Below are 27,782 nucleotides of genomic sequence, written 5' to 3'. Positions count from 1 at the left end.
GCTGCCGCCTTAAAGCCCCAACCTTGGTTCCCTAAAGGCTATCTGATGGGGAGTCTCCCCAAGATTGCTGTGAAGTTCACCTGACTACGTATATAGTTAATATGTACACTCACATATATATATAGTGAATAACATATAAGTATATATTATATACTATAGATAATTATATATACAGTCTACATGTATTTATACAAGTGAATAACATAATTATATATTATATATTATGTACTGTGTATAAGCATATATGATTATGTATAGGTTACAGATATATCCATGTAAGTGCATAACAGTCATGTAACAGTGCTGACTACTGTTGTCAGTTTCTTTAACTCCTCCTACTATGTTGGTTCAAAAGTGACTTCATTGTCTTTCAGACCTGCAAAAGGCAATCCAAAAAATCTTCAAACGCTCATATTTCCATCTGGGCAGAGATAACTACTGCTAACCCACGGTGTATTTATCTATGCTGTTGGCAGAAGCGGGCCTGTACCCGTGGCACTGATATATAAGCTGGTTCCCAGCATCCAGTGATAGGCCAGGAGCCCATTTCCAGTGTGATAATGCTGGTTTCCATGGCTGCAGAGATTCCGCCACAGGGATGAACATAATTTATTTAGCCAGTCCTCTCCTGTCAGAGAGTTAAACAGTTCACAGTGTCTCACTATTAGAAATCATATAAAATGGATTGCATTCATATATTTTAGAAAGTCTACGGTGCTTTATAAAAATAGGCTCATATCTTTACAAATATAAACTTTATATAAGCTATATGACACTTTTGATTAAATAAAATGCAGCACTATAATTTATTTCTGATCCACAGGGCAACCCTGTGCAGAGAGCTTGCTGGTCCCCATTTTACAGTTAGATAATAGGAAGAAAAGTGTTTTCTAAACTTCAAAGTGCTGCCCAAGTAGACAGGGGAATCATCAAAATGCCCTTGCCTCGATTTTTCCAGAATCTGAGTCTTGGCCATGACAACGGGAGCAGCGGATCAGGCTTCTGGAAATACCTGGCACAGACAGTTGATCAGTGAAAATAATTTTTTTTTTTTTTAAAAAAGAGAGATCTCACTGTGTTAAAACGTCCAGTTGGCAAAAGTAAAAAATATTGACTGTGGTGGCCAGTGAGGATATAAGGAGAATGCCTTTATGGGCTCAAGGAGTGAGTCTGGGGTTTGTCACCCCCATCATCAGAGCCCTAAAAGCCTTGTATCTTTGAATCCGCCAATTCCAGATTCAGTGATTTACTTAAAGAAAACCAGCAGATAAATAGAAAGGGCAAAAGTAAAGCTGTAAGGAAGTTCATGGCAGCATTGCCAAGCAAAATCCCGGAGCCTGCCTTCATGGGTACGCATAAGGACCACTTAAATAATATTCCGCCTGCATCATTCAATGGAATGCTAGGCGGCCACCACAGTGATGGCCGTATTTACCAATGTGGATACACCTTCCACTCTACCATTGCCACATTTACCAATGTGGATACATTTTTCACTCTATCATCTATCACTAGGTATGAAAAGCACGTGTGTGTGTGTCTGTGTGTGTCTGTGTGTGCATGTGCATGTATACAACTGCGTATTGAGGAGAGAAGCTACGAAAAGAACCATCGCTTCTTTCTGGCAAGCAGAGCCATGAGCGAATTGTATTACCTTGTAGTTCTATGTAGTCCTGATCTTGCGTTTACACAATACACAATGCATTAAGTTCAAAAAACAAAAATAATATAGCTAGGTATATTTAAACACACACGCACACATCCTCATCCCACCCTGCTCCAGTGCTCCCCTTGAATTTTCCACGTCTACCTTCCCCTCTAGTTTTTTAAAATCCAAGTCCAATCGGCTGAGAAGCCGAGGTGAACCCCTGCCTTCGCAGAACGGATCCCCTAACAGGATCAGAGCTTTTGAAGTGTGTTTGCCCAGATGTGTGCACTCAGAGAAAACTCCTGGGGAGTTTTTGTCCTGGACACAAAGGTCATCCTTTTGCCTTTGGGACCATGATGTCCAAGCCTGATCAGGGTGATTGCTGCCCACGGCTCTAACCCTTGAGGTGATGTGGTTGCAGGCGGCAGAAGGTTCACTCGTGCGGGAGGCCTCACCACGGGGCCACTTTCTCTGGAGGCCAGGGCACAGGTGCGGTTGCAGGAAGGTGAGAATGAAGGGCAATGAGGCGGGAGGGGCCCTGGTTTCTGGCTTCGGTCCTGCCACTCGCAGGGGCCCTGTGACCCCACAGACTGCTTTCCACTCCATGAAATGGGGGCGGAGACAGAAGGTCCTCGGGCCTTCCCACTTCTGAATTTGATAATCCTGGTGCCAACTGGGCACTTGCAGCTATCCTGGGGGCACAGAAATCTCCTGGGAAGGCCCGTGTTCCCCACACGGAAAACAAGATGTCCACATTCATCACTGTCTGTCTAGCTACCCCAGCTTTGTGAGTCGCAGGCAGAATAGACCCTTGTAAAGTGATGGAGAAACACAAGCCTTGGGGGGTTGTTGTTTGTTTTTCCTCTTCTTTGGAGGGCCCAGATAAACAGCCTGACTCTAGCTCAACCCTGCCCATTCGTTCAACCTCACAGGGGGTGGGGCATGGGGGCGGGGGGGCTCTCTTTTTTTTTTTTTCAACGTTTTAAAAAAATCAAAGCATAGTTGATTTACAATATTGTGTTATTTTCAGGGCTTAGAGCAAAGTGATCTGCTTATGCATATTTATGTATCAATCTATAGTCTTTTTAAAAATTCTTTTCCATTATAAGTCACTACAAGATACTGAATATAGTCCCCTGGACTGCACAGTAAATCCTTGCGGTTTACGTAGTTTTTATCCAATACTGGGCATCTCGTCTGTAAAATGGGGCAGCATTTCACACCCAGCCATCCAGCGGCAGTTCTCTCCCTGAGACCAGGTCCAGCTGTGTACCGCAGACCTGGCATGCAGGCTCGGGGCTGGGTGCCGTGACAGCCCAAGCCGCTCCCGTCCTGACTCCTTCCCCAGGTCTCCCACGGACCATGACTCCTCCCAGGAGGCCCTCGGACAGGTGGGCAAGCCGTTCTGTCACTTCTCACCTCTCCCGCCCGGGCTGTTTCTGCTCCTAACTTCCCCACTTTCTGGCCGCTCACTGTCCCGGCCACCCCTTTAGGCTGGACTCCAGGGCACTCAGTGCCCCTCGGGCTGTGGCCCAAGGTCCTCTCAGGAACCAGACGAGGCAGCAGGACGCTAACCCCACTGCTGTCCCCACACCATGTATGTGGTCAACAGAGACACAGCCTCAACACGTTGTATGATCGACCTCAGATGTGTGTTCACTCTCTCACACGTGTACACGCCCAAGTGGCATGGCTGATTATGACTCACACTGGCTGGGGGACAGTGGACACCACACCTGGGATGACCCACACTCTCACACCCCCTGGCACTAGCTCACCCCCGGCCCACACCCACACACACATGAACACACACCCACTGCTCTGTATTCCGCCTATGGCCCTACCTGCCCTCTGGGCCTGACAGCCGCGGTCCCCGCTCCAAAGCAGCAGCATCCACAGGAGGCCGGCCACGACGCTCCCTCTCAGGTGGCCCATGGCTCTCTCGTGCTTGGGAACCAGCATTTCTTGGCCAGGAAGAGACACCGTGAGGGTCTACTGGAACATGTCCTGTGTGAAGAAAGAACATCTTTACAGGAGGGCCCTTGAGCTAAGAAGCTGCAGAAGTAACCTCTGGACCCCCTCAGGGGAGGAATTCCCCAGACCCAGCCTCCCAACCCTCTTCACTGCTGAGACTCAACTTTTCACACAGCCAAAGGTGTGACTTTCTAAGAGCAAAGCTCAGTGTTACCTCCTGTTCCCTGATTCATCCATCTCTCCAGTCCCCATCCATCCATTAGCAGATGCAAATTAATTAAGAACCCGCAGGCCTCCTGTTATCTGCTCCCTAAGGCTCTTGACCTGTGACACTAACGTCATTATTCTGATCGTATTTTCTACTTTTAGACATTAATAGGCTGCTTTATTTGTTTAGCATGTCACAAGAGGACATCTCTTTGCCCATACTCAGCTATTTTCTTACAATAGATTTGTAGGAAAACACTTGGGGCGTCCGTCCTATGGGTTTTGAAAGGGCCCTGGTAAGAACTGTCAAACTGCTTTGCAAAAAGGCTGCCCTGTTTTCACTGCCCCCAGCAGTGTCGGAGTGCATGTGTGGGTGCCCCTCTCACTGCGTACCTGGCCGCACAGATTGGCACCATTCCTTTGATCTTGGCTAACTCAACATCCCTTCTTGCTTTCAATGCATTTCTTTGATCCATTGAGGTTTATTAGCTAAATGATTTCCCATTTTGTGTATTTTATTTTCACGTGGATGGCCATTTCAAAAACTGTTTGTCATTGAGAACACCAAGATCCAGGTAAAGGAAACTGCTTATAGATGTTACCATTCATTTATTCACTCACAAATATTTGCCAGTGGCCTTCATGTGACAGGTTCTGAGGGCAGGCAGATGAATGTCACCAAATCCATACTCACGGACACCTGGGAGACAGGTAAGACATAGGCCCAGGCAAGGTAGGCTCAATGACACTGAGAGAGGGAAGGGGGTGTTTATGGGGGCTCAGGAACAGGAGGGGGATTGTCCTGTGACCATTTCAGGAGAAGGTGAGATGATAGTTACCATGTGTAAGAAACCCTAAAAACTCACAAAAAGCCATTAGAACCAATAAACAAACTCAGCAAAGTTGCAGAATGAAAAAAAAAAACAACATTCAAAAATCTGCTGTATTTCTGTCCAGGAGCAATGAACAATCCATAGAGAAATTAAGGAAAAGAATTTTATTTACAACAGCATCAAAAAATAGCATAAAATACTTAGGAATAAACTGAACCAAGGAGGTGCAAGACTTGTACCCTGAAAACCACAAGTCACTGCTGAACGGAATTAAAGAAAGGCCTAAATATGCAGTAAGACATCTTCTGTTACTGCTTTATGGTTATAGGGTTTCTGTCTGGGGTGATGAAAATGTTCCAGAAATAGTGCTGATGTTTATATAATATCTGAATGAACCTGTTGCTACTGAGTCACACACTTAAAATGGTAAATGTTATGTTATATACTTTTTATTACAATAAACCTTATAAATGATGTCCATATCCTTATCTCTGTGAATATGTTATGCTACATAGCAAGGAAGAATGACAGATACAGGTGGAATTAAGATTGCAAATCATGACTTCCTTGGTGGGCCAGTGGTTAAGAATTTGTCTTCCAACACCAGGGACGTGGATTCAATCCCTGGTTGAGGAATGAAGATCCCACATGCCACAGGGCAACTAAATCTGTGTGCCACAACTGCTGAGCCCACACACATAGCTAGAGAGGCTGTGCGCTGCAACTGGAGAAGCCTACACACCGCAGCAAAGACCCAGGACAGCCAATAAATACATAAGGAAATGAAAAAAAAACAATAAGTTAATGCTAAAAAAAAAACAAAAACACATAGCTAATCGCCTGACCTTAAAATATGGAGATAACCTGGAGTATCTGGGTGGGCTCCATGTAATCACAAGGATCCTTACAAAAGGAAGAATCTGGGTCAGAACACAGAGAGATGGCAACCTGAGAAAGACTTGCTCAGCCATTGTTGGCTCTGAGGACAGAGGAAGGGTCCACGAGCCAAGGAATGCAAGTGACCTCTGGAAGCTGGAAGAGGCAAGGACTGAATTCTCCCCTCTGGACTTCGAAGGGGACAGCCCTGCCAACCCCTTAATTTTAGCCCAGTAAGACCCATTTTGGAATTCTGATCTTGAGCACTTTAAGATAATAAATCTGCATTGCTTAAATTGTTCTATGATTTGTCACAGCATCCACAGGACACTTAATTCAGATGACAGTTTAGGGGAATGGAGGGCCCAGTGGATCCTGGGGCATACTGAGTGGTCCCTCCTGGCAACTTCCCACCCTCCCTTTCTCTTCACCTACCATCTACAAATGTTTGTCCAGGCCTTTTTCTCTGGACTAAATCAAGTCCCCCCCAAATTCACGTGTTGAAACCTCAATCCCAAGTGTGATGGTGTTTGGAAGAGGGGTCGTTGGAAACTGTGTGTGTGGTAGTTGCTCAGTTGTGTCTGACTCTTTTCGACCCATGGACTGTAGCCCTCTGTCCATGGGATTCTCCAGGCAAGAATCCTGGACTGGGTTGCCATGCCCTCCTTCAGGGGATCTTCCCAACCCAGGGATCAAACCCAGGTCTCCTTCACTGTAGGCAGATTTTTTATGGGCTGAGTCACCTGGGAAGCCCCTTTTGGAAGATACTTAGGTTTAGATGAGGTCATGAGGTTGTGTTCACCACGATAAATTAGTGTCTTTATAAGAAGAAGAGATCTCAGGAGTGGTTCTCTCTAGTGAGGGTGGACTGGTTGGCCTAACTGTGAAACAGGCAGCAGATTCTGTAACAGCCCAGGAGCATCCCCACACTGGGCTGAGGACTGCCTGACCCCACATCCCAGGCTGCAGGTCAGCACGCTCAGCCCTCTCACAGCTCCATCACCCATCAGCACCACTAAGAGAAAAGCAGCTTCGGTCGATGGGGTCAGATGTAGATTGGGGCAGACCTCGCCAGGAGGTCAGGAGGCAGAGCCTCAACCCAGAGTGCCTGGTGGTGCAAATCTCCGTCAATCACCAACTCTGCAACCTCAGAGAGCGACCTAAACTTTCTGCGCCTTAGCATCCTCACTGAGGAGTGAGATACGAACAAACCACCTTACAGGGTTGCTGCAAGGGGATTAAACAAGAAAACTGCAAGTAAGGGCTTCCCTGGTGACCTAGCGGTTAAGAATCCACCTGCCAATGCAGGGGACACAGGTTCGATCCCTGCTCCGGGAAGATCCCACATGCTACAAGGCAACTGAGCCCATGTGCACAACTACTGAGCCAGCACCCTAGAGCCAGAGAGCCACAGCTGCTGAACCCGTGCACCTAGAGCCTGCACTCTGCAACAGGAGAAGCCACTGCAATGAGAAGCCAGCCCACGGCAACTAGAGAGCAGCCCCCACTCACTGCAGCTAGAGAAAGCTGGTGCAGTGACAAAGACTCAGTGAAAGCAAAAACAAACCTTAAAAAAAAGAAACCTGCAAGTAAAGCCTTAGCACAACCTTAAGGCCATGTCAGTAGCAGAAGCCAGGGCAGGGACTCCGACCACACGTGCTTCTTCAGCCCATCACCATCCTGTGCACGTGTGCATGCTATGCCACTTCAGCCGTGTCCAACTCTTTGTGACCCTGTGGACTGCAGCCCTCCAGGCTCCTCTGTCCATGGGATCCTCCAGAAAAGAGTCCTGGAGTGGATTGCCATGCCCTCCTCCAGGGGATCTTCCCGACTCGGGGACTGGACCTGTGTCTTTTACTTCTACCTGCATTGGCAGGCGGGTTCTTTACCACTAGCGCCACCTGGGAAGCCCAAGGGTCCCTTACCTGGGTAAAACCCGGCGTCACTGGAAAGCCTCCACGCTGCACATATCACAGGTCCCATCTCTAGAACAGCACCATGGTGTGGACACCTGCATCCCCCATTCACAGGCCAGCAAGCCAAGGCTGACAAGCAGGGAGATGCCCCCAGCACACCCAGCTGGTGAAGGGTAGAGCTGCATGTGAAAGCAGGTCCACAGGACTCAGAAATAACTATTCCTTAGGCAATGGCACCCCGCTCCAGTACTCTTTCCATGGGAAAATCCCATGGATGGAGGAGCCTGGTAGGCTGCAGTCCATGGGGTCACTAAGAGTCGGGCATGGCTGAGCGACCTCACTTTCACTTTTCACTTTCATGCACTGGAGAAGGAAATGACAACACACTCCAGTGTTCTTGCCTGGAGAATCCCAGGGACAGGGGAACCTGGTGGGCTGCTGTCTCTGGGGTCGCACAGGGTCGGACTCGATGGAATCGACTTAGCAGCGGCAGCAGGACAGCAAGCTCCCCCAGGGCCAGTCTGTGCTGAGCTCTGTCCCGGTGAATATGTGTGGAGATGAAAATTCACAGTCTTGCTGTCTGGTCCTCTAAAGAAAAGGCTGGGGAAATGTGTGTGCTGCAAGCCAGGCCCCTTTTAGCAACATCTTCTCTGCAAGGCAGTACTGCGAGCCCCACCCTCCTGAAGATGAATCTGGGATCAGGGAGCACAGACAATTTTGCTAGGCACCCAGGCCAGTAAAGTCGGAGCTGGACCTGCTGTCAGGCCTGAATAACCAAAGTCCACACTCTCCAACACTCACCTTTTTAACATATATCACATGCTTACTAAATGCCAAGAGTCATTCGCAGGACTTGATACATAATAACTCATTTAATCTGGAAGGCAGGTATCATGAGACCCATTTTACAGATTAAGAAACTGAGGCACAAAGGGCTCAGGAACCTGCCCCTGACACACACCCAGTAGCCGGGATTTAGTCCCAGGCAAACACAGGCACATAGGTATAATCAAGCATAACAGGGCTTCTCAGGATGTTGGGATCTGGCTGGAGAAACCCTTCTTTCTTAAGCACAGAGACAACATGGATATAGCCAAAACAAGTCGTGCATCCTCCAGAGGACAGAGAAGGGTCTTCTCTGGTTGTTGTGTGATGGATTCCATTAAGTGATTTCCAAACATTGAACCATCCTTGCATGCCTGGGATACACTCTGTTTGGCCATGACCTAGAACTCCCTTTATTCACTGTCATATTTATTTGCTAATATTTTGTTGAGAGTTTTTGCGTCGAGTCTCACGAGAGATATTGGTGTGCCATTTTCTCTCCTCGAATGCCTTTATTTGGGATTAGGATCATGTTGGCATCACAGAATGAGATAGGAAATGTTCCCTGTACTTCTGTCTTCTGGAAGATGTTGTAGGGAAGAGAATGAATGAGTGTTCATAGCAAAATGCCCACAAGGAGGCAGGCTAGGTAAGGCACCTTTATGCTCAGGAGCCACTAAATGAGCATCCCATCTCCATCAAAAGAGGGGATCACCCCTACTCCATAGGGGATGCTGTGAGGGTTCCATGAAGTCGTTTCTACAAAGCATGCTGCAGAGATACTGGCACAGACCAGGGACACAGCCACTGTACCTGGTGAGATCTGTGTGCCCTGCTTCCCCACCAGCAAGCATGGGTACCACGATTCTACTTCTCTCACCAGCTCTGTCTAGGACTTGGCTGCCAAGTGGGCACAACGCAGGCCACACCCTGTCCCTAGGAGGCAGGGCTATACCATTAGTCTCCAAAAAGTCCAGCAATTAATTTACTGAGCTGAGTTCCTTCCACGAGCCAGCCCATCGCCATAGTAACCAGCCTTCCCTATTCAGGGACTCAGAGGTGGGGGAGAAAAGACACTGAGCAGAAGACAATTTAGAGGGAGAAAATGAGATCTGGCACATCGCGAGGCAGCCTGGACAAAGTGCGAGCTCTGCCTGCTGCAGAGGGTCTGGCCGCTGCCCACGGAGGGTGGAGACTGTGTGGAGTGAGGCACCGCGGATGTGTTGCTGGGGCGACGGACGAAGCTCTGGGCAGGAATCTGGTGGAGACAGGAAAGCCTGGCGTGGCTGTGTCCAGGACACTGAGCCGGGTCCTTCTGAGCCTCTGCTGTGCTGTCTGATGAAGACCGCACTTGCAGGGGCAGAAGGGCAGAGGGAGCTGTCTGGCTTCTGTCTCTATGGAAGCCCAAGAGGCCAGCTGCCTGGGGAGTGCTGGGGAGCCTGCCTCCTGGATTCAAGACCTGCAAAAGTCCTCCTCAGTCACCACAGACCGAGCACCTTCAGGGCCGTTGACTATTGCTGCAGCAGCTGGCACAATGACAGAGCTTCTGTTTAGAACCCTGTGTTCAGAGTCCAGTTCTGCCTGTGACTCGCTGTGCAAACCAGGGAAGTCACTTAACCTCTCTGGACCTCAAACCATTCACGTATAACACCTATGTCACAGGCCAGTATTAACTGCGTAGGGGTCCCAGGCCTTTGATGTCTAACTATTCCCCAATTCAGTTATGCCCTGAAGGCAGGTCAGGTACTTACTAAGTGCCAGGCGCACAGAACAGGACACTGTCCAAGAAGCTTCAGACCTAATAGTGGACGCAGATAAGCAATTAGATGCTTCCATTTCTGTAGGGTCAGTGTTCTGATAGCACTTGACTTAGGCCTGAGAGTCAGGGAAGGCTTCCTGGAGGAGCTTACACCTGAGCGGAGTCGGGAAAGATGGGTGGAGAGCAGGCAGGGAGATAAGGGTTGTCTTCACCAGGAATAGCCCGCCTCCCTTCCAGGATCACTTATGAGCAATAAGTAAAGTATTTAGATGAGGAAGTACAAGCAATGATGAAAATTCAGGCTGGACCACAAGGCCAGAATCCATGTTAATAAAGACAGTCAAAGGACTTGGTCAGTAACCTAGTATAAGGGGTCAGACTCTGCCCTTGGAAGCAGTGGATGTCCTCATGCAAGGGAGTGACCTATATCAGTGCAATTTCGAAAACCCTATTGAGAAGGATGGATGGAGCAGAGGTACCAACAAGGAGGCCAGTGCAACATCCAAAGAGAGATGCTGATAATCTTTCCTAAGACAGTAAGGAGGTCAAGTGGTCCTTGGGCTTCCCTGGTGGCTCAGACGGTAAAGAATCTGCCTGCAATGTAGGAGACTAGGGTTCGATCCCTGGGTCGGGAAGATCCCCTGGAGGAGGGCACGGCAACTCACTCCAGTATGGACAGAGGAGCCTGGCACACTACTGTCCATGGGGTTGCAAAGGGTCAGACACGCTGAGCAACTAACGCCAACATTTTCAAGTGGCCCAGCTGCAGATCCCATGGTACCAGACTTCCAGTTTGAACATCTGGGAGCCAGGCACTGAGTGGGGTGGGGGCGATAAGCAGGACATAGTGAGTGAGTCTGAGTCGCCTGGAAGACACCCGGGTGGAGAAGTCAAAGACATCTGAGTCTAGCTCAGAAGAAACAATGGGGCAGGAGACCCTCCTGGAAAAGTGAAGAGGGAGCAGAGGACAGAGCCCTTAGGGAAAGCAGTGTGCTGCCAGGGTGGGGGCAGGCAGAGGAACCAAGTGCCCGCCCCCTGCCCTGCTGACACAGCGTCGGCCTCACGGTCAACTACCGCACTTTGTCTCAGAAGTGCTAGGGTACTTCTGTGCTGCTGCTTTGCTTCCCGTGATCCAATGTTTTCCTGTGACTTTCATGGTGGAGAACCCTCTGTGGTGCACTTTCAACTATAGACAAACAAACAAAATCTTCAAGAGAATAAAAAGATACATCATAGATCAGGAGAAAATATTTGCAAAAGATGCATCTGATAAAGAACAGTTCTTCAAAATAAACCCAAAACCCTTAAAACTCAGCAATAGGAAAACAACCTGATTTTAAAAATAAGCTGAGGTTCTTAACAGACCCCTCACCAAAGAAGATATACAGAGGGAAAACAAGCACAGGGGAAGATATTCCATATCACCTGTCATCAGGGAAATGCAAATTCAAGCAGCAGCGAGACACCCCTCCACACCTGTTAGAACAGTCCAAAGACTGACAACACCGAATGCAGGCGAGACTGTGGCCCAACGAGAACCCTCAGTCATTGCTGGTGGGAGCGCAGAATGGCGCGGCCACTTTGGAGAACACTCTGGTGCTTTCTTACAAAACTAAACATGTTCTTACCATGTGATCCAGCAGCCACCCTCCTTGGTATTTATCTAAAGGAACTGAAGCCTTAGGTCCACACAAAAACCTGCACACGGATGTTTATAGAACTTTATGTATAACTTCCAAGACGCAGAAGCAACCAAGATGCCCTTCAGCAAGTGAATCAATAAATAAACTGTGGTCCATCCAGACAATGGAAGATTATGCATCACTACAAAGAAATGAGCCAGCTAGCCATGGAAAGACCTGGAGGAACCTTAAATGCATATTACGACGTGAAAGAAGCCAATCTGAAAAGGCTACATGCAGTATGGTTCCAACTCTGTGCCGTTATGAAAAAGGCCGAACTATGGAGACAATAAAAAGATCAGTGGTTTCCAAGAGTGTGTCGGGGGTGAGGGGAGGGAGGGATGAACAGGCAGAGCACAGAGGATTTTTCGGGCAGTGAAAATACATGTCCAAACCCACAGTATGACAGCTGGTTCAACAGGTTATGCGATAACAGATGTGGTGAACGTACAGTGGCATGAACGATGTAAACAGTAGCCAGAGCCATGCTGTGGTTTCACTTGAATTGTTTTATCTCCTCACAACAAGCTGATCAAATGGTGGTTAGAATCCAGGAATCTCAAACTCAGGAAAGTTAACACATGTGTCTCAAATCATACACCCAGGAACATGCAGAACTAGAATTCAGCCGTAGACAGATACCATCAGTAACCACAGAGGACTGCTCCCTGCCCTCTACAGAATGAAAGCACTAGCTGATGTCTCATAGAAGAGGAGGAAACAAGGGAACTCGGGACTTCAGGAGTCTAGTTCTAATTACCAGCAAGAACACCCACCCAGCTCTCCTTCTACTCAGACACTGAAAGACTCACATGGAATCAGCTTAAACCCCAGGCTACCAAAATGCAGGATCAGTTTCATTGCAGGGGATGGACACAGAATGAGAAATGTGCTTTGCTAACCTCCTTCTTTGTGCTGTGGAATTCAAAAATATTTCCTATCAGTTCTTTTTATCAAGAGACCAGATGCCAGTCGCGTTTCTCTGCCAGTTGCTAAAAACTGTGAATGAAACTCAAGCCACGGCATCTCTGGAAACTCTGCTGGAGTTTCCGGGAAGAGAGGCGTGTTTCTGATAGAGATGCTAGGTTTGGAGTTGTGGAGGGCCATTTGCCATGACCCGGGGGTGGGGGAATCCTGATGGAGAAGGAAGCCACCCATTGAGGGGAACGAGATGAGTTTTGTCGCTTGAGCACCTTAGCCCAGTGTTGCCCAAAGTCCACAAGCACTCAGAGCTTTTGTGTTGGGGATAAATATTTCTCCAGCCCCATTTTTTAAAAAATCTAAGCCAGTCTGACTGGGCTTCTTTCACTTCCAAACCACAGACAGGCCTTGGACTTTATATGGCTCTGCAGATAATGGCTCCATCTTGCGCTCACCCAGGCCCTTCCAAGTGCCCTCCCCACCCCGGGTCCTTAATCTCCTTCCTTGCTCTGTGTCTTTTCCCCTCTTCCCCTCCTTTCATGTTTGATTGACAACTCAGCTTAGACTGGCTTTCCCAGAATCCTTTTCCAAGGGCTGACTTCCAAAGTCCATCCAGATACCGCACCCCTGCATCCTTCCTGGGCCAATGGGGCAGCACAGAGAAGGATGCCTTCCCTTGAGAGAGCCCCACCATCCGCACCAGAAACCACTCAAGGCCCGTGATGGCTCTGTGAGTCTGTGCAAACATCCGACAGCTGCCGTAACCCTGTTCTTCTCTCTTTCATGTTCAGTACTGAATTCTTCTTGATTTTGTTCTTTATTTTCTCTCTCCACCGCCCCACCCCAAATAGACTGTCTCAGTTCATTTTACAAGAGACTGTCTCCGATTACAGGGTCCTGAGGACACAGAGAGATATTTCTGTTTAACTTATTTTGAGTAGCGTCTGGTCTGATGAAGCAATGCATATAAATAGTGCTGCAGTGCCCACTCTGATTTGGGAGGTGCCGACCCAGTAGAGTCCTCATTTTTGGGGGGAAGGACAGTGAGGAGTCATAAGTGGTGTCCCCCGCTGCCAATCTCAGCTCTCAGCCCCCGTTGGAGCTGAGATTGGCAGTCAACAGAGAGCCACGGGCCGTGGGGCCAGACAGACTGGAGTTCAGTTCCCGGGTCCAGCACTTGTCAGGTTTGCTCCATGATCTCAGCTACTGTCTAAGCTTCCGCGCCTCGTCTGTAACAAGGGGATTAGCCTGCCCCATCAGCTTATGGGAAGGATTAGGGTCCCTACCACAGTGCCCGGTTGCCAGTCAATTAAAAAAAAAAAGCTATGAGCACTCAATTAAAGGAAGTTACCAGAGAGTCCTTTCTAGCACTTGTTTCAAGTCAACAGTACCTTCTGTACCACCACATGAGACCTCTGTCTGAGAGAGTGGTCTACTCCAAACTCCCCCACTGCCCCATGCTTGAGGCAGAGGAACCAGAGACCAAATTGCCAACATCCGCTGGATCCTCAAAAAAGCAAGAGAGTTCCAGAAAAACATCTATTTCTGCTTTACTGACTATGCCAAAGCCTTTGACTGTGTGGATCACAACAAACTGTGGAAAATTTTGAAAGAGATGGGAACACTAGACCACCTGACCTGCCTCTTGAGAAATCTGTATGCAGGTCAGGAAGCAATAGTTAGAACTGGACATGGAACAACAGACTGGTTCCAAATAGGATAAGGAGTATGTCAAGGCTATATATTGTCACCCTGCTTATTTAACTTATATGCAGAGTACATCATGCAAAATGCTGGGCTGGATGAAGCACAAGCTGGAATCAAGATTGCTGGGAGAAATATCAATAACCTCAGACATGCAGATGACACCACCCTTATGGCAGAAAGCAAAGAAGAACTAAAGAGCCTCTTGATAAAAGTGAAAGAGGAGAGTGGAAAAGTTGGCTTAATGCTCAACATTCAGAAAACGAAGATCATGGCATCTGGTCCCATCACTTCATGGGATATAGATGGGGAAACAGTGGAAACAGTGGTTGACTTTATTTGGGGGGGGCTCCAAAATCACTGCAGATGGTGACTGCAGCCATGAAATTAAAAAACACTTACTCCTTTGAAGAAAAGTTATGACCAACCTAGACAGCATATTGGGAGAAGGCAATGGCACCCCACTCGAGTACTGTTGCCTGGAAAATCCCATGGATGGAGGAGCCTGGTGGGCTGCAGTCCATGGGGTCGCTAAGAGTCAGACACGACTGAGTGACTTCACTTTCACTTTCCACTTTCATGCATTGGAGAAGGAAATGGCAACCTACTCCAGTGTTCTTGCCTGGAGAATCCCATGGACAGAGAAGCCTGGTAGGCTGTAGTCCATGGGGTCACACAGAGTCGGACACGACTGAAGCAACTTGGCAGCAGCAGACAGCATATTAAAAAGCAGAGACATTACTTTGCCACAAAGGTCTGTCTAGTCAAGGCTATGGTTTTTCCAGTGGTCATGTATGGATGTGAGAGTTGAACCATAAAGCAAGCTGAGAGCCAAAGAATTGTTGCTTTTGAGGTGTGGTGATGGAGAAGACTCTTGAGAGTCCCTTGGACTGCAAGGCGATCCAATCAGTCCGTCCTAAAGTAAATCAGTCCTGAATATTCATTGGAAGGACTAATGTTGAAGCTGAAACTCCAATACTGTGGCCACCTGACATGAAGAACTGGCTCATTTGAAAAGACCTTGATGCTGGGAAACATTGAAGGTGGGAGGAGAAGGGGATGACAGAAGATGAGATGGTTGGATGGTGTCACCGACTCAATGGACATGAGTTTGAGTAAACTCCAGGAGTTGGTGATGGACAGGGAAGCCTGGCGTGCTGCAGTCCATGGGGTAGCAAAGAGTCTGTGACTGAGCGACTGAACTGAACTGAACTGAATCCACTCTCAGCCCCTCTCATGCTTCCACCTAAGCCTGAGTGCCCCCAGTAACCAGGTGCTGGCAACCTCGCAAGGCACTAAGAACATCTCAGAATCCTGCACTCTTGGAGCTGCACAGTGTCCGAGAGATGTTAACCATCTTCGGGTGAGGAAGCTGAAGGGAGGATCCAGCCCTCACTTGGAGCCCCTACCTTAAGAGATGCTGTAGTCTAGCATCCAAGCTCCTGGCTCAGCCCTGGGGGTACCCAGGACCCCAGAATCTCTGAAGACACTTTTCCTTCTGAGGGTGAGACTCTGACATCTGAACCAGATTGTAACCCTGTGGGTTAAGCTCTGTAAGTCTGTAAAGGGCCTTGGGCACAGTTGTCATTGGAGCACACAGGTCTGTTCACGTCATTCCCAGCAGAAAGCCTTCTCCTTCTGGCCCTCAGTCTGGTCCCGATCTCCTTTTCCAGGTTCGTGGTCCCCACCGAAAAGGCTCCTCATGAGCCTTTTCCTCCAGCCTCAGCAACTTCCCCCTCTTTCTTCAACACCCCACAATTGCCCTAAGTCTTTGCCACTGCCTCTGTCATTACCTCTGGGATGACAACAGTCTTTTCCTTGCCAGGCAGACTCCTACTCATCCTTCAAAACCCCTAGGATGCGTCTTCTCCTCTGTGAAGCCTTCTCTGATTTCCCACAGAGGGAGTGTCACTATCTTCTTCAGGCTCCCACAGACCCCCGGGATGATACTGTTTTATCATCTCACAAACAATATTAAAACTGACCTCCTTATCTTCTGAACCCTGTCAAGTGGGAAGCTGATATTGTAGTGTGTTGCTGTTGTTCAGTAGCTCATTTGGGTCTGACTCTTTGTGACCCCATGGACTGCAGCACTCCAGGCTTCCCTGTCCTTCACTGTCTCCCAGAGTTTGCTCAAACTCATGTCCATTGAGTTGGTGATGCTATCCAACCATCTCATCTCCTTCTCCTTTTGACTTCAGTCTTTCCCACCATCAAGGTCTTTTCAAATGAGTCAGTTCTTCGAATCAGGTGGCCAGAGTATTGGAGTTTCAGCTTCCACATCAATCCTTCCAATGAATATTCAGGGTTGATTCAGGTTGTATTATGATGGGCTCCAGCATAACTGTCTCTCTCTCCCTCTTTCTGGGCCATCAATACATGAGCCTAAGGAGTGACTGAGCTGAACTTAAGGCATTTCCCCTCTGGGGGTGGGCAGAGGTGAACTCAGGCAGCTTTGGCTCCTCCCATCCCCTCATCTAGTGTTTATGTTATTTTATCTTATTTCCTATGATCTTTTTTCCTTCTCCTTCTGGGTCAGGAAGATCCCCCTGGAGAAGGGATAGGCTACCCCCTCTAGTATTCTTGGGCTTCCCTGGTGGCTCAGACAGTAAAGAATCCACCTACAAGGTGGGAGACCTGGGTTCTATCCCTGGGTTGGGAAGATCTCCTGGAGGAGAGCATGGCAACCCACTCCAGTATTCTTGCCTGGAGAATCCCCATGGACAGAGGAGCCTGGCGGGCTACAATCCATGGGGGTGCAAAGAGTCAGACACGACTGAGCGACTAAGCACAACAGCTTATTGGTCTGTGTTTTCCACGGAGCTCCTTAGACTTAGCGGTCATGTCTCAGGGCCTGGAAGGGTGACAGGCACAGAGCAGGCACTCCATGCATCAGCATAACCATGACAGAGTGTCTCCACTAACTTAACTCTACATTGACTTAGATAATAAAAGCACATTCTCTTTTATTTTTTTGAAAAAAAAAACTAAAAAATATAATCTTAAAACTTCTACGTGCTGAGAATAGAGCAAGCATGTGGCTTATGAGCACAGGAGTTACCGTCTCTGTCTAGTCACAAAGGGTGTTTCTTTTTTTCTAAGAGAGCTTCTCAGATCTCCAGGACCCATGCTCCACAGGTGTGAGTAGGTGGGGAAGGTCAGGGATGCCTGGGGAGGAACCAGGAACAGAGACCCCCACTGGGTGTTTCCTTCTCAGGGAATCAATGCACAGATGTGCCTGACACAGTGGGACCAGGGAGGTTCGTGCCCAGTGTTTCCCGGGGCTCCGGCTCACTGTTGTTCAAAGGATCCGCTGTTCTGGCATCACTGTATGGGGACTCCAGGACTAAGGCGAAGAGAAAGCTCCAGAAATACCTCCCCTTCAGGGGGGGCGGCAGTGGGAGTGGTTCTGCTCATCACCTCTGTGCTTTGCCATGTCCAGTGAAGTCAGGCTTTTCAAACCCAGTCTGAGCATTTCTCGGTGGGAGAATTCGCAGGAGCGACAGAGAAGAGCCTCTTGAAAGGTTCTCTCTGAGGACTGAACCCTGCCACCCCATCCTCTTTCCTTCCTTTTCACCTGAGAACAGTCCACACATGGCAGATCAACTCGTGGCGACGTTAATGCATCACAAGGCCCTCGTGCATCCATCCACCCGCGGGCTTGGTCTCTCACTCACCGTTTCGTCAGTCGGCTCTCTCGCCCGCCCTCCACCCAGGGAGTCATGCATTTCTGCACCCCCTCCGTCCCTCCCCACCTCATCACCACCAACCACCCACCCATACAGGCGCTCACTCACACCGCAGGCCCAGTACGGAACCCACTCCCACCCAAGCCCACACCAGAGCTTCGGCAACGGAGATAAACCAGGCAGAGTTCCTGCCTCCGGGACTGCACATGGTAGGAACACAGCCCCAGAGAGGAACAAGGCATTCAAAATAGTGTGGGGTCAGTTGCAGCGACGTGGGTGAACAGAGTGAAGAAAGTCAGAAAGAGAAAAGCAAATACCATATATTAATGTGTATGTGTAGAATCTAGAAAATGGCACTGATGACCTGTTTGCAGGGCAGGAATAGAGACACAGACAAGGAGAACGGACGTGTGGACCCTGCAGGGAAGGAGTGTGGAACGACCCGCGAGAGTAGCACTAACATATATACACTGCCATGTGTAAAGCTACCGGGAAGCTTCTGCATAGCACAGGGAGCTCAGCTCGGTGCTTGCTCTGTGATGACCAAGACGGGTGGGTGGGGGGTGAGGGGTAGCGGGGAGGCTCAAGGGGGAGGGGATACGTGTGCATGGCTGATTCATTTTCTTTCACAGCAGAAACTAAAACAACATTGTGATGCAATTATACTCCAGTTAAAAAAATAAAAACAAATAAAAATAGTTTGAGGAATTCTCCACTTTCCTCCAAGGCTCCGTGTTTACCCTCTAGGAAGCCGGATGTGAGAGCCCAGCCTTAACAGACAACACGCTGACACAGAGAAGGGAAGGGAGGGGAGGGGAGGACAAAGTTGGGGGAGCACAAGCGAAAGAGGCTTCTGCTCTTATCTGGCCATTTGCCCCTGGACAGGTCGCCTACCGCTCTAGGTCTCTTCTCCTACATAAAGTGATGACTAACTCTGTCTAGTATTCTTGCAGAAATTAGCCGGGGGGAGTGTGTTCCAGTAAGTCCTGCTGCTTGGTGAGTGGTTGGCTAGGGGCACCCAAACCCCCGCCTGAACACACCGGCGGCAGCTTGGCCTCAGGGCACTGGGGTATCTGCCCCTTGAGGCCCTAAACACATCTGGCCTGCAGCAGGCATTCAGAGCACTAACCGGACACAGCCCTGGGGGCAGGGCTATCAGGAAATGACCAACCAAAGAGGCAAGAGATACAGGTATTTGTAGTCAGTATGTAATGCTGGAGATCCTGGTTGGATTCCTGGGTCAGGAAGTTCCCCTGGAGTAGGGATAGGCTACCCACCTCAGCATTCTTGGGCTTCCCCAGTGGCTCAGACGGTAAAGAATCCACCTGCAATGTGGGAGACGTGGGTTCGATCCCTGGGTTGGAAATCCCCTGGAGGAGGGCATGGCAACCCACTCTCTTGCCTGGAGAATCCCATGGACAAAGAGCCTGGTGGGCTACAGTCCACCGGGTTGCAAAGACTCAGACATGACTGAGCGACTTAGCACAGTACATTCAGTATGTGCTGTACAGCCAGTGCATCATCTGAGGGAGGGGTGATCCTCTGTGATCAGGTGTTCAGGACTTTCTTTTCCAGCATAAGAACAGGCTGGTGTGTCTGACAGGGAATCCTGGGGCCTGTACGACCTTCTAAAGGTTCTAGCAAGTTGACCTACCAGGCATTAAGGATGTCAGATCTACTCACTGACCAGAGATTTCCGGGCCCTGAGCTGTCCCTCACCGTGTTTTCTGAGCCCATCCCCTTGGCTCCGGTAGAGATTCTCTAAAAGGTCCTGGACCACACAGACAAGCAAGAGAAGGGCCAAATTCAGACCCAAGTCAGACTTACACCCACCAACACAGCCCAGTCCACGAATCCAGGCCCCTAGGGCTCAGTGGGACCCCCAGCAATGCCCAAGGTCCAGAGCTGCCTGGTCATCACTCGGAGCTCACCCCCCACCCCACCACCACCACGCCACGCTGATGGGAAGGACTAACATCCGCCATGCATGCCTGTGTGTGGGACGCTGTGCCAGACACTGCAAATAACGGTACCACTTTTCCAATCTTGATATTTCACTCCCTTATTTGTGATTTAAACCAAGCTGTAATTTTATTAATCGGATACTATGTGCCAGGCACTTGATTATCACCGTTTGGAAATTCCTTCCTCCCACAAAGATGTACTAAGTTCCTTACTGCACCCACCATTGTGCAGACACTAGTAATTCAGAGATAAGAAACACAAAACCCGTGAACTCCAGGAACTCACTAGCAAGGGGCAGAAACAGACCAGCCCTTGGGGGATGACAGAAGTTGAAGACGTGAAGCTGTGGCAGCATGGGGGGCAGGGGGCGAGGAGCACAGGGAGGGCGGGGTTCGTGGGAGAAGCGAGCTGCAGGGAAAGCCCACGCGGACTCGCCCACAGCAACTCAGGAGCAAAGGGAAAAGCTGAGCTGCAGTAGGTGTTTCCACAGAGACCTGCAAACATGCCATCCAGGGTCTTATCCTGCCTGTCTGTTTCGCTGAAGGCCAATGAAGACCATTGCCCCACAGCCCAGTGGCCTCAGAGAAACCATTAGACCAGGCAAAACAGGCAATTCAACCTTTCAGTTATTAACAGAGCCCCTCCTATGAGCTAGACACAGTGGTAGGTAAACTTGTTGTAGTAGTCATTGTTGCTACAATTGTTCAAATGTTGGATTTTTGATTGATGTGTATGTTTGGATATAAGATTCTGAAAGGGTATTTGTCAGAATGTTACTACTGGATAAGCTGGGGAGATGAAAACACAGGACATTGCCAATAATTTTGCCCTTGTAAAAATACACTTTCAAGTGTAAAGCAACTATACACTAATAAAAAAAAAAATAAAACAAACATACATGTATTTAAATGCTAAAAAACATGCTTTCATTGCTTTTATAATTTAAGACATTCTAATGAAAAATATTTTCTAAAAAGAACAAAGATTGTCCATTGGATGAATGTTATACATTTATCTTACACACTTAAGGCAGATCGGAATTTTGGTTCAGCCCATGGATTCTGCACGAAGACATGGGTTTGAGTCCCAGCTCAGCTGCTTACTTACTGAGGGACTAAACATCTGTAAGCCCCGGATGGACAGGCCACTGGGCTGTCCATCTGCACAGGGGTTAGCAGCATAACTGATCCCCAGGAGTGATGGGAGAATGTGGATTATATACCCTGGGACCAAATGGGGTCCAAGCTCAGGCTTAGGGTCACACTAGTCTTGTTTTTATAGAGGTCAAAAAAATGTCATGGGAAAGGAGATTTCAATTATTCTACTTTTCTTTTTTTTCTTTGGTCACACCACATGGCATGTGGGATCTTAGTTCCCTGAACAGGGATGGAACCTAACCCCTTGCATTGCAAGCACAGAGTCTTAACCACTGGACTGCCAGGGAAGCCCCCTTTAATTATTCTAAGTACCGCCAAAAACATGGAGTAAGGGCTGACAGACAGAGGTGGCAGGGAGAAAGCTTTCATTTTAACGTGATATCCACTAACAAACCACTGGTTCCCCTTGGGAGGTGGCAGTTTCTCTGCCCCGGGAGTAGGATAGGAGAAGGTAGGCAAAGGCTGGGACAGATGAGTCAGACTCCGGTAGAGGAGATGGGGCAAGGTGGCTGTGATGGTCATCTCACAGGCTTGAGAAGAAAGAGCCTGTTAAAGGAACGACTATCCGGTAAAGCCCTGTGTGGTCATGAATCTATCACCCCAAAGAAGCTTGTAGCACTGTTTGATTTTCAAGTGAGACTTTGTTGAATGGATTGTTGAGCTCAGTTTGCTTTTTCTTGTTTTTATACAGCACACTCTGGCTTCAGCTACTTGGCTGCCGGGCAGTCAAGACCAGTTCCAATTGGCTCCTCTCTGTCAGGATGCAGTTAAAAGAAAGTCTTCTCTTTAGAGAGCTCCAAACAAAAAGGATGTGCAAATTGCTTTTTTTTTTTTTTTTTTCCAAAACTGTATTATGAACCCAACTTTAAGAAATTAAAATGATGTTCTCATCTCTATCAGAACTTAGGCAGAGTTAGCTAGAAGTAGTGAGCACACAGTAACTGGCAGTGTCCAAGCTAAGGCAGGCGGACAGCAGATGAGAACTTAACCCCATCAAATGGGGTTTGTCACTAGAGGGTTCCGACAAGCTCCATGACCACAGCGGGAGGGCTGGTCGGCACATTCCCTGGATCTCGGCCAAGACTTCCCTCTGTTCAGACCACGATGTTACCCAGCTTTTGGCTTCTCATAAAGGCCCAGTCCCAAAACCTCCTGAGAGCCACTAAAATGGCCGTGCCTTTTGACCCAGAATGCCTATTCCTTAGGAATAATCTCAGGGAAGGCATCGCAAGGGGGGGAAGTCACATGCAGAAAGATGCTCGCTGAGGCAGCAAGTGGGAATGGGGAGTTGGAGGGGCACATCCACCAAAAGGATTAGAAGAAGCGATAAAAAATGGTGCTTACTAAACCACAAAGAAGGCAATGGCACCCCACTCCAGTATTCTTGCCTGGAAAATCCCATGGACAAAGGAGCCTGGTAGGTGGCAGTCCATGGGGTCGCACAGAGTTGGACACGACTGAGCGACTTCACTTTCACTTTTCACTTTCATGCATTGGAGAAGGAAATGGCAACCCACTCCAGTGTTCTTGCCTGGAGAATCCTGGGGACAGGGGAGCCTGGTGGGCTGCTGTCTAGGGGTTGCACAGAGTCGGACACGACAGAAGCGACTTAGCAAACCACAAAGAAAGCGACCAATTTTGCTAAATCATAAGGCTGAGGAGTGCTACATGTCATTCACTCATTCAACGTTGCAATTCCTGTGGACATTTGTTCACTTACTCATTGCAAAGTGCAAGGAGGAGAGGTCAGTGTGGCCGCCTGGCCTTCACACACACACACACACACACACACACACATGCACAATGGGCAGGAAGACCAAGGGGAAGCCCTCTATGCCCAGGCATCTCTCAGTAGACATGCATTTAAGACCCATCTCTGTCTCTAAATACAAAACAGTCAAGTCATTCACGTTCTCCTGGACTCTGTCCCTTCATCTGTAAAATGGGGCAACTGTACTCTTCTCATCTTACCAGATACATCTTTATTGATTTCTGTTATTTGATTTTTATTAATAAAAATATTTATTTAATAAAAATGATTAAAGTTGTTTTTGTCAGGCAAGCTGCCTTGTCTTCCACTCTTGAGTAAGAAGATGGGCTAAGAATTCCTCAGGGACCTTTCCCACCCTAAAGATCCCTGTGGGCTTTTTTCATTCTGGCTCTCCTCAGCTGCCTGCATCTGTAATGGTGGCTCCTTCTGTTGGTGTGATAAGGGCTTTGATCCCCCAGATGTGGCTTTGAATCTTGGCTCTTGTATTCCCTCTACCTGTCCCGAGGTAAGCCATTCAGACTCTCACCTTCGGTTTCCTTGTTCACAAAACCAAGAAATGAATGACCCACAGAGAGTTCACAGTCCTGACCCGAGTGACCACACACCCATGCTGGCCTCTATTGGCAGCAGCACTGAAGTAAGAGCAGGGGGCCAGAGTGGATGAGCAGAATTTTAGGGAAGGAAGCACTTAGGAAGTGCAGACCCTCAAGCTGGGAGAAGACCTTAAATGTTCACATGGCCATCGACGTTCAGATCAGCACCCATTCCGGCCCTGTGAAATGGCCGTCCAACCTCTGTTTAAATCCCTCCAGCATCGGAGCCTCGTCCCCCAGTGATTGAATCCAGGGGAACCCCTCCTGTCTGTGACCCGATATTCCCACTGGACAGGAATCCAGCATCCAGTGAAATTTCATTCACCGGTCCTCCTGCTTCCACCCTCTGGGGACCGAGAGAGTGGGTCAGCTGTCTCTTCTCCACAGCATCCCCGCAGATTCCATCAGCCACGGGTCTTCTCTCCTCCGCAACAGAGGCTCTTTCTTACAGTCCACAGCTCTGTTCCCAGGGAATTCTCTGCATTCTCTCCTCTGAAAGTGACTCTGCTTATCTGCAATCCTCTTAGAATGGAGCCAGAGGGAGAGAGAGAAGCTGGACCTTCCAGTCCAGAGGGGGCAAGCCCCCTGCCGGTCACACCAGTGACACCGATGACTGTGGATGACCAGGGGGCATCCGCCTGGCTGGTGGGCAGCCACATGGATGGCCTCCCTGGGACACAAGCCCAAGGCTGTCCCATCTTCTCACTTTTCAAGAGAAGCCAGAGATTAAGATGTGTACATGAAATCTCCTGATTCAGTTTATGTTGAAAAGTAATCAAAACAAATGCAAAATGCTCCTAAGAAGCATTAAGACTATCTGAGGGCTGGATCAGCCTGTAGGCCACTTCCTTAACCATTTTGTAAATAATGAAAAAACTTTCGAGAACCTGACGAAACTTTGAAGAAGCTCCAGGGGAAAAAAAAAGTTACAAATTTCTGCTCCCAACATTTTCAAGGCCCCAAGGAGGTGTGTGCGTGTGTTCCGACAGTTGTGTCTGACTCTTTTCGACCCCAGGGACTGTAGCCCACCAGGCTCCTCTGTCCATGGGATTTTCCAGGCAAGCATACTGGAGTGGATTGCCATTTCATACTCCAGCAGATCTTTCCAACCCAGGGATCCAACTCGAGTCTCTTGGTCTCCTGCAATGGCAGGTGGATTTTTTACCATTAGCACCACCTGGGAAGCCCCTTCAAGGCCCCATTGATCCCCAGAGTCACTTGTGGATCTGCAGAAAAGGAAACCCTCGACTCTTCCAGCCTCTTGACAGACACAGGACACCCACCGACACAAGGTGGCAATTTCCCTCAAATCACACAGCTGGCCCCTGAGCAGCAGAGTGACAAGGAGATGCAGGATGGGGTGGGGGTACAACCACTGATGCCACCCCCTCCCCGGGTCTGTGCAGCAGAAGCTAACTTAGATCCACCGCATGCCAACGAGGTCCCGGGCACTCTCAGAGTTCTCCCCGTGTGCTTTAATCATGTCCATTTGGCAGATAAGGAACCCGAACCTCCCTGGGCACAGCTCCCCCAGCTCAGGGCAGCCAGAGAGAGCAACAGAGTTAAGACCAGGAAGCCAAATGAGCAGCAAGGCTCCTGACCTTCTTCAGCATCAGTGCCAACCAGATAGCACACCCCACTCAGCCCAACACAGAAGCCCTGGGCTTTAGAACTTCCCTGGAACAACTCAGTGAACTAAACTCAAAGGGTCTGAAGATGTGGCCTATCACCGGGGGCTCTCACAGCACAAGTCTGGCTTCCTAGGATTTTTCCGGGTGTACATCCTCAATGAGACACAGACAGACGGGAGCTGGAATGACCTGTGTTCCCACAGGGGTGCCGTACAAAGTGCTGGAAGATGACAAGTAATGGAATGATGTTCTGTGGAGGGGACCAGGGGGGTCGCCCCCTTCAGGACATGCCTGATAAGCCTCTCCCCTGTCTGTCATCTCTGAGTCTGGACTTGAGTGGGGAGAAGGGAAGGTACATTTTCCCAAAAATGTGACTAATTCCAATTACATTTTATAACCTGGGACAAGAAGCTCAGGTCTGCTGCAGAGATTGGCTTTGCAGAAAAGGAACAAAAACACCTTCCTGGGCCAGAGAAAGTTGGGAGAGGGAGACACACTGCTCAGATAGGAAAGAGATGTCAACTGAGACCAACAGGCAAAGCTCCTGGACACTGAATGCAAAACCAAAGGGACACTATCCTTCCCCACTTCACTCTCTTTGTCATTTTTTGTCTTTTTTTTTTTTAATCTTTCTGGCTCCTCTTCCAAATTTCTTATTGGAAAGTTAAAAGAAGCTAGGATGTCTCAACAACTCAAAAGTAGCAACTCAGAAACCAACCTGCATCTGACAGGCTGCCGGGCGCCAGCCACCCTGTGCTCCTGTTTCCCAGGGTTGTTTGGCTGGAATCAAACAGGTGCTTCTCACCGACTTTGCTCCATCCCATTCTGAACCTGGGCCCAGCACAGGCCCACCTGTCAGGACCGAGGCCACACTGCCTGAGGAGCTCAGTGCGCTGGTGCTCCAGAAAGAGCTAGATCCCAGGGAGGAGAGGGCATTGCCCCCGGGGCTCACGCCCCCAGGACGCTCCCCTCCTGGTCGCGGAGGAGATGGGGGAAGCCTGAAGCCCTGTGACCCCCGGCAGCCCCGAGCAGAGAAGAGAAGCCGGCCTTACCTGGCAGGGGCGAGGCTCAGGGGGATGCCAGCCGGGGTCCCAGTCCAGGCGGATCCAGAAGAAGCGAGTCTGGAGAAGCCGCGAGCCCCAGGCAGCCCCCTCCCGGGCGGGGGGGTGTCACCGCCCACCCTCCCCCCAATCTAGCAAGCTGACTCCCTAGATTAGACCTGTAATAGCTCTGGCGAATTGGCCCCGGCCGGGGTCCGGAGAGAGAGCTACTTATCCGACCACTAACTAAATAAATACTGTAAAAAAGGTGAGGCTTGGCACTTAGAGGATAAAACAGAAAGTTTGTGAGAAACAGAAAAATAAGGAAACGGGAGACACCTCCTTGGGGGGGAAAAAATGCAGCAGCGGCAGCCAGCCCAGCTGCTGCCCAAGAACAAAGCTGCTCTGGTCCCCCCAGGGGCGAAGCGGCCGGGGCGGTGGGATCCCCAGCCCGGAGCGCGGAGGGCGGGGCCCGGAGGTGGGCGGGGCGATGAGGGAGGCGGGCAGTGGGGGGGGCTAAGAGGGGCGGGGCGGGCGAAGGGGCGGGGGCGGGGCGAGCGGAGAAGGAGTCGCCTGGTCCCCTGGAGTGCCAGGGGCCGGAGGGGCGGGAGGCTCCCGGAAGAAGGGGGAGAGGAGGATGGGGTGTCCCTCTGGGGGTCGCGGTTGGGGGGTGGGGGCAGGAGGCTGGAGAGGGGTCAGGGCAGCAGGAACAGCGTCGGGCCCCAGGCGGCAAAGAGAAGTCGCTCAGAAGCCCGGGACAGGGCCTGACAACTCGTCCAATTATAGACTTTAGCGGGTATTTCGGTCCCTTTTACAGCCTGGTCTGAAATAGCCGCCTCGCTAGGCAGCAGCTGCCTGCAAGTTTGGAAAGTTTGGAGGGGCAGGGGGCCGGAGGTGGGCGGCTTCGCTTTTGCCGCGCTCTGTGAGCCCCTCTCCTGGCTCAGCACCTGCCTGCCTCTGGCTACAGGTGGCCCCTCTCCCTGCTCTCAGAACATCCTGGGCGAGGGGTGAGTTGATGTCCTTATTTTGAGATGAGGACTAGGAAAGTTCAGGGAGAGCCGTTGTCATCCGCCTGCGGGGGTCCCCCAGAAGAGCAGGGGTGGGGGCCAGGTGGGTGTGAGAAGCACACTTCCCTTCCTCAAGGGTTGCCAAGCCTCCAAAAGAAGAGAAGGAACAGGTGCTGACCCCAGGGGCTCTTCTGCTTTTTCTTGCTGACCTCCGTTCCTAAAAATGGGCCGGGCATGAGTATTTTGAACTAGATGAGAACATGGCTTAATTTGAATGACCTCCCTCAGCCCCACTCGACCCAAATCAGACTCCCAAGCTCGGGGGTGTCTTTATTTGGCCTCCTGCTCGGCAGCAGGGATTTAATAAACAGACAGAGTGGGGCTCATCTGTGACCCAGGGAATTCTCAGCCATCCAGCCCCTTCCTTCCCCTCCTCCTCATTTCCCTTTTCCCCTGTGGCAGTTCATTCCACATGTGGTTACTGGGAGCCCACTTGGTACCAGGCAGAGTGTCAGGTGCCAGGTAAATGGAACACAGGAGGCGTGCTGGGAGCGGGGGGGTGGGGGGCACTGTCCTGGCATGGG

At 49.7% G+C, this 27,782-nt stretch overlaps 1 protein-coding gene across 3 annotated transcripts in view; it reads right to left on the bottom strand.

Annotated features, from left to right (window-relative positions):
• The window catches only part of COL22A1 (collagen type XXII alpha 1 chain), a 224,150-nt gene extending 197,496 nt beyond the window's left edge, over nucleotides 1-26,654 (bottom strand). For all 3 annotated transcript variants that reach the window (XM_002692600.6, XM_025002008.2, XM_059874411.1), the window contains exons 1-2: nucleotides 26,204-26,654; nucleotides 3,493-3,655 (exon numbers count right to left, since the gene is read on the bottom strand). In XM_002692600.6, coding sequence (XP_002692646.3) covers nucleotides 3,493-3,610 — 118 coding nt within the window. In that variant the 5' untranslated portion in view covers nucleotides 3,611-3,655; nucleotides 26,204-26,654. The remainder of the gene's footprint in view (nucleotides 1-3,492; nucleotides 3,656-26,203) is intronic.
• Nucleotides 26,655-27,782: the final 1,128 nt, after the last annotated feature.

Source organism: Bos taurus, chromosome 14 (assembly GCF_002263795.3).
Source record: "Bos taurus isolate L1 Dominette 01449 registration number 42190680 breed Hereford chromosome 14, ARS-UCD2.0, whole genome shotgun sequence".
Taxonomy (NCBI): domain Eukaryota; kingdom Metazoa; phylum Chordata; class Mammalia; order Artiodactyla; family Bovidae; genus Bos; species Bos taurus.
This window is presented reverse-complemented; position numbering and strand designations above follow the sequence as displayed.